Here is an 8,956-nt window from a genome sequence, read left to right as displayed (position 1 = left end):
GAGCAGGTGCGGGGGCCAGCCCGGGGGCCGGTAGGTAGAACAGCCTCCAGCACCACCCAGTTGAGGTTGGACCCAGGACCCCACACCCCTTCTCCCTCCCTCTGCCCCGTTCCCCCTCCCCTCCAATCCCAAGACCCTGCAGAGATGGGGTGGTGGTCAGAGGAGCTTCACCCTGGGTGGGGTGCAGAGTGCCCCCTTCCTCTCTCGGGTCCCGTCCCCTTCCCCTCCGCCCCCCCGCCCCACACACGGAGCCCTGCATCATGATGGCTCCTTCGCAGCACAACTGAGACAATGCTCCCCCCCCACCCCCTCACTGCACACTGATCACTGCACCCTGATGGGGCCTTCACAGCACAATGGAGACAGCGCTGGCCCGGCCCATCGCCCCTCGTCCCCCCCCCACCCCCCAACCACTGCACACTGAACACTGCACCATGATGGCTCCTTCACAGCACAACAGAGACAGCGCTGGCCCGGCTCGGCCCGGCCCCTTCGGTCCCCGGCCTGGCTGGGGCAGCTGCCGACGACGCCTCCCTCACTGCCGCCGCCACCGCCGCCGCCGGCCTGGCCGGGCCTGCCGGACCGTCCAAAGCTTCCGGCCGCGTCCGGGGCCCTTATCTGGACGCCTCTTCCTTCAGCTCCTTGTTTTTCCGCACCTCCTCCGCGCGCTTGTCCTGCAGACAGGAATCACCAGTCAGAGGAGAGGGGACGGCCGGAGGGGGATCGGGAGGGGGGGTCGCGGGGCAGGGGCCCGCAGTCAGGCCCTAGCTCTGAACTTATCTAGCGAGGAGCGGGGCTGCCCTCCCTCTCCAAAAGCCCTGGGCGAGTTTGGGGCAGGGGCACTAAGGCCTTTGAAGGCTGAGCAGGGGCCTGGCAGGGTCTGGCAGGGCCTGGGAGGGGCTGGGGGGGGCCAAGGATGGGGCGGGACTTGGGTGGGGCCGGGCTGCTCACCATGGGACGAGGCCACCGACCCATTCCGGTGTGTCACCGAGCGGCTGGCGGCCCCTGGAAACGAAACAGAAGCTGGAGCTGGCGGGGCCGGGCCTAGGAGAGGCAGGGAGGGAGGGAGGGAGGAAGGTGGGGGGAGGAGGGTGGGAGGGAGAGGGTGTGGGGAGGGGGGAGCCCACGGGGCAGCTGGGGACACCGAGGGGTCATCAGGTCATGGGTCCCTGGGAAAATGGCCAGCCCCTTCCCCTCACTTCTCCCCCTGACCCGGCCCGCAGAGGGCAGAGGGCTGCCCCCTCCCCGGCTGCGGTTGCCCCTCGGCCCCTCGGCCCCCGCCCGGGTCCGGGCTCAGGCTCTCACCTTCTCCTGGAGCCGCTCCAGCATGGCGGCCAGGTGGGCCTCGCGGTTCTCCTTGTTGGTCTCCATCCTGTGAGCCAGGCGCTGCTGGGCCGCACGGATGAAATTGTTGTTGTCTTCGATGGCCTTCTGCAACACTTCCCGCTCGTGCTCCCGCTTCCCGGCCAGCTGCTTCAGCAGCTCGGCCTCCTGGCCCTGGGGTAAGCAGGAGACGAGGGGGGCTCAGCCGCCGACCGACAGAACGAGGAGCCCTGGGACCCCCAGCCCCGACCCTCCGACCTTCACCCGGCATCTGGTCCAAATAGGAGGGCAGTTGGGGGATGGGCCAGCCCGTCTCCTCAGAGCCCCCGGGTTTAAGAGGGGGTGGTCCCCCTGCCGAAAGGAATAGCCTCCTCCCTCCCCCACTGCCCGGAACCCGACCAAAGCCGACCTGGTTTCCATGGGCCCCCTCTCCCCCTGGAACTCCCCTTGCCACCCACCCACCCGCCGGGCTCTGCCCCACAGCACGCCCCTCCCTCGGGGATTTTCGTGCCCTTCCCCTCTCCCCTCCGGCCCCCCGCCGGCCCGGACCTTTCTCCGCTCCTCGGCCGCCTCCAGCTTCTTCTGGATCTCCTCGAGGGAGGGGTCGCGGCGCCGGGGCACGGAAGCGTAGAACTCGGGGACCCCGTCGGAGGAGGGGGGCTTCAGGATGACCTCGAAGGACTCGCCCGATGCTCTCTTGTTCAGCTCGATGACCTCCATGTCCGGGATGACGCACCAGGCGAGATCCACGGTGTCCGCTGCCGGATGGGGGCGAAGGTCAGTAGGAGACCCCTCCCTGCCACCCAGCAGCCTACCGCCTCGGGAAGAACACCCCTTTTCCCAGCACGGTCCTGCCCAGGCATCTGGCAGGTTGGGAGGACCTAGAGAGACCCCAGTGGGGGCTGGAGTTTCGATTTTTGTGTGCAGAGCACCGTACTCTGGGCTTGGGAGAGTACAATACGACAGGGTTGGTAGACAAGTTCCCTGACCACACTGAACTTGCAGTCTAGAGGGCCCGAGTCTCAGAAACTCCTCGCCCTTGTTGGTCCGCCACCACTCACCCCGATCTTCTCTCCACCCTCCCAGCTCTCAGTTCTGGCTCCTCCCTCACTGTCCGGCCTGCCTCCAACCCCTCGCTCACAACTCCCCCTTTCAAAGCTTCCTAAAAGTCAGACACCCCCTTCCGATAGACCTTCCCGGTTCGCCCTCACCTTCTTCAAATACCCTCAGCCCTCTGGATGGGTTCTGCTTGTTTCCACCATGCCCTTCCCTCTGAACTGGGGTTGGTTTGCCAAATGGGGGGTGCCTGCGGGCTCCTCGCCGACACAGTGTCGGGTGCCCCCAACTTCCCCAAAACGCGTCCCCCCGCCCCCACCCAGCAGGCACCCGCCACAGTGCCCGGCATCCAACAGACACCCAGTGTGCAGCAGGGGCAGTCCACACTAGGGGGTCCCCGCCGGGCTCCAGGCCCTAGCCCTGGCCTCTGGGAGCAGAGGATTTCCCTCTAAGGGGGCTGGGCTGGGAAGGAGGGAGGGAGGGAGGGAGGGGGGAAGAGAGGAAGGGAGGGAGGGGGAAGAGAGGAAGGGAGGAAGAAAGGAAGGGAGAAAGGGAGGGAGGAAGGGAGAGAGGGAGAAAAGAAGGGAGGGAGGAGGGAGAGAGGGAGGAAGGAGGGAGGAAGGAGGGAGAGAGGGGGAAGGAAGGGAGGGAAGGAGGGAGGGAGAGAGGGAGGAAGGAGGGGGAGGAGGGAGGAAGAGAGAGAGGAGGGAGAAAGGGAGGAAGGGAGAGATGGAGGGAGGAAGAGAAAGAGGGAGAAAGGGAGGGAGAAAGAGGGAGGAATAGAGGGAAGAAAGAAGGGAAGGAGGGAGAGAGGGAGGGAGGAAAAGAGGGGAGGAGGGAGGGAGGAAGCAAGCCTGCTTACCCTCCTGTTTGTACGCGGCCTTGCTGAGCGGGTCAGCGAGGAAGCAGGAACAGAAGAGAGACACCAGGGGGAGCTCTTTCATCTTCTCCTTGTACGCTGCAAAGCCCCCCGGCCCGGCCCAGAGGGGTCAGAAGAGTCGGCCGCGCGGGGGCGGGGGGCGAAGGGCCGGGGGCGCTGTGGGGGGCCCGGGGCGGCCCGGAGGGGTCCTCTCCAGCCAGCTTTCCCGGAGTTTCTCCTCCCCCTGTACACCGGAATGGCCCGGCCCGAGGCTACCTCTCGCCACGGACCCGCTCCCACGTTTCTATCTTGTTCTCGGGCCCGGGGGAGAATCGGTTCAGTCCCTTCCAAAGAGCTCCCGGGCCAAGGGTCCCTCCCCCAGCCGCGAGGCGGATCCGGGAGGCAGGACTCCTGGGTCCTCTCCTTGAACTTTGACCCCACACGGACCCTTCCCGCCCCCGCTTGGGGTCTGTAGCCACTTACCTGCGAGAGTCATTTTATCACTTTTTGGGGCTGGGGTTGCCGATAGGCCTGGAGCAGAGGGAACTGGCGATCGTGCCCACCTGAGGAGGAGGAGGACTAGGTTGGCCTTGGGCAGGAGGATCCTTCGAGCAGCTCCCACCAACTGGGGGAGGGTTGGGGGGGGTCGTGGAGGAGGGGGCATGTATACGGCCAGCAGCCCCATGCCGGTCACCCCCGCCCTTTCCATCTCCTGTTACCAGCGACCCCATCCCAGTTGACTCTTTGCCCCTCCCGAGGGCTTCTGACTCCCACCCCCTGCAGAAGAGACCCTGCTCAGATCTGCAGGCGAGGACGACGAGGACGTCCCCAAACCCCCAGACTTCCGACCTCTCCCTTTGGCCACTCCGAACTCCAGGCAGGTGGGGGTCAAGGGATGAATCAGGGTTAGGGGGAGTAAGATGATTGGCGGGGTTAGGGGTAGGGACAGTCTTAGCAGGCAGTGGATTATCAAGCAATCAATCGATGGTATTTTACTGAGCGTTTACTATGCGAAGAACAGTGTCCTAAGCGCTTGGGAGGGTACAATACAGCGGAATTGGTAGGCACGAGATTACAGTCTAGGGCAGTCAAGCAATCGATCAGTCCGTGGCAATGACTGAGACCTTCGTGGTTGGTTCACTGAGCCCAACTTCCTAGTGCGCTTTGACCCTACATTCCGCCCGATATGGTCGGACTCCCCAACCCTCAAGCCGAGTCCGCTCTGGAATAAGAAGCAGCGTGGCTCAGTGGAAAGAGAACGGGCTTTGGAGGCAGAGGTCATGGGTTCAAATCCCGATTCTGCCAAGCAGCGTGGCTCAGTGGAAAAAGCACGGGCTTTGGAGTCAGAGGTCATGGGTTCAAATCCCGGCTCCACCACTTGTCAACTGTGTGACTTTGGGCAAGTCAGTTAACTTCTCTGGGTCTCAGTTCCCTTATCTGTAAAATGGGGTGAAGACTGTGAGCTCCACGTGGGACAACCTGATCACCTTGTAAATTCTCCAGCACTTAGAACAGTGCTCTGCACATAGTAAGCGCTTAATAAATGCCATAAAAAAAACCTGTCAGCTGTGTGACTTTGGGCAAGTCACAATCAATCAATCAATCGTATTTATTGAGCGCTTACTGTGTGCAGAGCACTGTACTAAGCGCTTGGGAAGTACAAGTTGGCAACATATAGAGACAGCCCCTACCCAACAGTGGGCTCACAGTCTAAAAGACTGTGAAGAGAGAAGTCACACCTTCTCTGTGCCTCAGTTACCTCATCTGTAAAATGGGGATTAAAACTGTGAGCCCCCCGTGGGACAACCTGATCACCTTGTAACCTCCTCAGCGCTTAGAACAGTGCTTTGCACATAGTAAGCGCTTAACAAATGCCATTATTATTAGTATTACTGTCGCCCCTCGATCCGCGCATGCGCAAGTCGCTTCTGCTCTACCGGGCGGTTGGGAGCGCTAGAGAGCGCTCCCAGCCGAGGCCACTGGGGGGCGCGCGAGCAGCAGCCGCCGAGAAGCCGCGGGGCCGAGCGGGCGGCCGAGTGGCCGCAGCCACTACGACGGCGAGCTGAGCCCCTCGGGGGCCCGAGGAGGACCGGGAGAAGCCACACAGAGGTCCCACCTTGCGGGAGAGAGCGAGGGAGGGAGGGAAAGAGGGGCTCGGCCGGGGGAGGAGGGGACGGGGGACGGGGAGAGGCCACGCGGGTTCTCTTTTCCGACTCGCCTGACCAGCGGCCAGGAGTCCGGGCCGGGTCCGACCTGGGAAAAGGTCCCCTTGGATAAGGGCGCCTCAGTCGTGCGGTGTCTGTCTCTCTCCGTCCCCCTAACTGCGTGTTCGTCCCTGTGTGTCGCTGTCTCTAGATCGCTATGTCTCCCTCCATCTTTGTCTTTCTATACTTATCTCCATCCATTTCCTCTGTGTCTCCCTCTAGCTATGTCTCTACTTGGCTAGTTCTCCCCAGCTCTGAACCTCAGTGTTTTCTCTGTTTTTCGGTTTTTTCTGTATTTCCCTGTTGATCTCTATCACTCACTGTCTCCCCTCATCTCTCCTGACTTTTCCCTATTTCTGTTTCTCTTTGGAACTGTTTATCTCCTCTTCTCTCTGTCATGCCGTCTCTCTATCTTCCCCCTACCTTTGTCTTGCGCCGAGTCTCCTCCTCCCCGACTCCCTGACTAAGCCGATATTTCTCTCCCTCTGCTCCTTTCCCCGTTCCTCTCTATTCCTTCTCTTTGCCCTTCCTCCCCTTTCCCTCCCTCCTCCCTTTTCCCTCCCTCCTCCCCTTTCCCTCCCTCCTTCCCTTCCCTCCCTTTTCCCTCCCTCTCTCCATCCTTCCCTTCATCCCCTGCATCCCGCCCTCTCTTCCTCCCTCCTTTCCTTCCTCCCTCCCTCCCTCCCTCTTTCCCTTGGTCCCTGACTCCGTCCCCGCGTCCTCCCCAGAGACTATCCTGACCGGGCACCCTGCTGACCCCATGGCCAGAATGCTGGAATGGGGCGGGGTCCAGCCCAGCCCTGCCCTTCCTTGCCCTGCCCCTCTCCTCAGGCCTGAGTTCGGGGGCTAGAGTGGGATGGGGAGGGTCTTCACCTTCTCAAGCTGTAGGAAGTCAGACAGGCCCCTTGCTGGACAGCTCCTCCTGGGGTCGGGCAGGGCAAGGAGGATCTAGCTCGGGGCAAGGGGGTCGGGCCGGGGGGAGGAACTCGGTGGGGAAGAGCGGGGTGAAAGACGTTGGGGTGCGGTGTAGAGCAGGAGATAAGGATGGAGCCCCTTGGACAGCGGGGAAAAAGCGGGGGCTGGGGGATTGAACTCGGGAGGGATGGGAGGATGGGGGCAGCCGTGTGAGTTCGAGAGTCTGGCCCAACTGGGCGCTGAGGGGGGCCGGGGGTTTGGAGGGGCCGGATTCTTGACCATGAGATCAGGAGAGAAAAATAGGGCTTTGCCTTGGGTTCAGCTCGGCCCCTCTCCCCGCTCCCCGCCAGCGCCCGTTCGCCGCGCTCTCGGCTAGCCCGGAATCCACGGGGGCCGGGGACACACAAAGGCAGAAGCACGTGTGTCCGTAGCGCCCCCGATTCGGACACAGCCCTCGGCCGGGGGGGGGGGGGTGGTCCTGCGGGGCCGGGGGGAGCCCAGTGCCCACGGGCGACCAGACCGCTGCCGGACGGGGTGGGGCGGGGCGCCAGCTGGGGGACGGGGAACGGGACAGCTCCGAGATGGGGTGGGGAGAGGTGAGGGGCAGATATCTTCTCCCTCGCCCGACGCCAGCCTAGCTCCTAGGCCCCGCCCAGACCCCCGCCCTAGCCCTAGCCCTAGCCCTACCCCAGCCCTAGCCCCCCATGCCCATCCTTATCCCCAGCCCAGCCCTAGCCCCCATCCCCATCCTTATCCCCAGCCCAGCCCTAGCCCCCAGCCCCGTCCCTAGTCCCAGTCCAGCCCTAGCCCCCAGCCCCATCCTTATCCCCAGCCCAGTTGTAGCCCCTATCTCCAGCCCAGACTTAGCCCGCATCCCCAGCGCAACCCTAGCCCCCCATCCTCTGCTCAGCCCCATCCCCATCTCCATCCCCAGCCCCTGTCTAGTCCCCAGCTCCATCCCAGCCCTAGACCCCATCGCCATCCCGAGCCTCAGCCCAGTCCATCCCCGCAGCCCCCCCAGTCCAACCCCGCCAGCCGTCCCAGAGACGGGTGGGTGGGTGTTCCCACTCACCCAACACGGCGCGCGAGGACCTGTGGTCAATGTGTCGCTCGGTGACTGGGGTCTGGAGCGTCTCTCAACATGAGCCCCGCCGGCTGTGGCATGACATCACCGCCAAGCTCTGCCATTGGCCGCCGCGGCTGGCTGGGATTGGACGGCACCTCCGGAGGAGCAGGGATAACCCGGGGGCGGGGGGCTGGGGGGGGTGATGTCACCCAAAGAACCTATTTTAGGGGTTCGCTAGGCGGAGGGGTTGGGCGGGGGGGCTCTATCCTGGGGGCCTAACTGGTGCTGGAAGGGCAGATTGAGGGGTGGGGGTGGTCGGTGAGGGGGGAGGGTGGGTCCCTGAGGTGGGGGTGATGGGGATCTCCTCCCCCAGCTTTGTCCTGCCGCCTTTAAGGCACAGCGGGACATAGACGAAGGTCGGAGGTCGCCGTCTTCCTAGTCGGAGGCCTGGCCTTGGGGAGGGGGACACGCGGATCTGGTCTGGTCACATCTCCCGTAGCAGCCAGTTCTGACCAGGAAACTGGAAATTGTCCTGGCCCCGCTCTGGCCCCGGCCCTGGCCCTGCCCTCTCCCAGCCGGGCTTCTGCCCTGCCCTGCCCCTGCCCCTACCCTGCACTGTCCCCATCTTCCTCGCCTATTCGCTCCCCTAAACCCCTTCCTAGCTGTCCCCCTTAGTCATCCGAGAGATGCGGGACGGAAAAGGACTCGGGCACGGACACCCCCCCCTCCCTCTCTCCCCCGCCCCGCATTAAAGTGTGTCTGACCCCGAGCTGTGACCACTGAGGGCGGACACACCTGCGGCCTTCGAGGGGTTAATCAGCTGCTGCTTTTATCCTCTTCCACTCTGGGAAGGGGAACTGGGTTCTGATTGGAGGGTGATGACATCATGCCCATCAACAGAAACCAATCGGAGTTCGCCCTGACACTGAGGGAAGCTTTCCCCTGCCACCATAAATCTAGAGCCTCTAAGGCCGCTCAGACCTGTCAGACAAGGCTTCTCCCGGCTCTCTTCCCTCCTTCTCCTCCTACGCTCGCTCCATACCAAACACAATTCTCCCATCTCCCCCTCCTCCTCTTTTGCCGACTTGCTCTCCCCCCTCCCCACACCCATAATCCCTTCCACAGGTCTCCCCTGTGTCCCCCTGTCCCTCCCCCACCCCGGTTTCCCCCTCCATTCCCTCTCTAAAGTGGCTTTAGGCTGGTGGGGGAGAGGTCTGCTCCTGAGGAAAGGGGAGGAGGCAGCAGCAACCCCAGAAGCAGGGCGGGGTGGACTGGTTGAACCCCAAAGAATCCCCTGGCCTTCTGGGGCATCTGGTCAAAAATCAAGGTGTCGATGGCAGCTTTGGGTGGATGGGGCTGCGGGGGGGGGGGGGGGGGGGGATGCTGAGAGAAATTCTGTGGAACACGCCCTGTCTGGGAAGAGAAAACTCCGAGGGTTTTTGGGCACTGGGGGGAACCCCAAATGCCACAGAACCCATTAGTTGGGAGAGATCATGCCTTTAATAATAATTACTGTGCCTGTTAAGCGTTTAC

The 8,956-nt window shown here is 63.2% G+C and overlaps 1 protein-coding gene across 2 annotated transcripts; it reads right to left on the bottom strand.

Moving 5' to 3' along the window:
- Positions 1–410: 410 nt before the first annotated feature.
- STMN4 (stathmin 4) lies at positions 411–7,482 on the bottom strand. Of its 2 annotated transcripts, XM_038771208.1 has the most exons (7): positions 7,430–7,482; positions 3,722–3,801; positions 3,242–3,337; positions 1,873–2,081; positions 1,306–1,497; positions 952–1,005; positions 411–674 (listed from the first exon to the last, which is right to left on the bottom strand). In XM_038771208.1, the coding sequence occupies exons 2-6, from the start codon at positions 3,732–3,734 to the stop codon at positions 985–987; spliced, it is 531 nt and encodes a 176-aa protein (XP_038627136.1). In that variant the 5' UTR covers positions 3,735–3,801; positions 7,430–7,482; the 3' UTR covers positions 411–674; positions 952–984. The 2 variants fall into 2 exon arrangements, with proteins under 2 accessions (XP_038627136.1, XP_038627135.1); XM_038771207.1 differs by lacking the exon at positions 952–1,005.
- Between the last annotated feature and the right edge of the window lie 1,474 nt (positions 7,483–8,956).

This window comes from Tachyglossus aculeatus, chromosome X2 (genome assembly GCF_015852505.1).
Source record: "Tachyglossus aculeatus isolate mTacAcu1 chromosome X2, mTacAcu1.pri, whole genome shotgun sequence".
Lineage (NCBI taxonomy): Eukaryota > Metazoa > Chordata > Mammalia > Monotremata > Tachyglossidae > Tachyglossus > Tachyglossus aculeatus.
This window is presented reverse-complemented; position numbering and strand designations above follow the sequence as displayed.

Bases quoted from the DNA above. Each gene is read 5' to 3' on its own strand.
- STMN4 (XM_038771207.1), bottom strand. The intron at 2,082-3,241 runs GTAAGCAGGCTT...CCCATCCGGCAG, and splicing joins GGCCGCGTACAAACAGGAGG to CGGACACCGTGGATCTCGCC. The intron at 1,498-1,872 runs GTCCGGGCCGGC...TGCTTACCCCAG, and splicing joins CGGCCGAGGAGCGGAGAAAG to GGCCAGGAGGCCGAGCTGCT.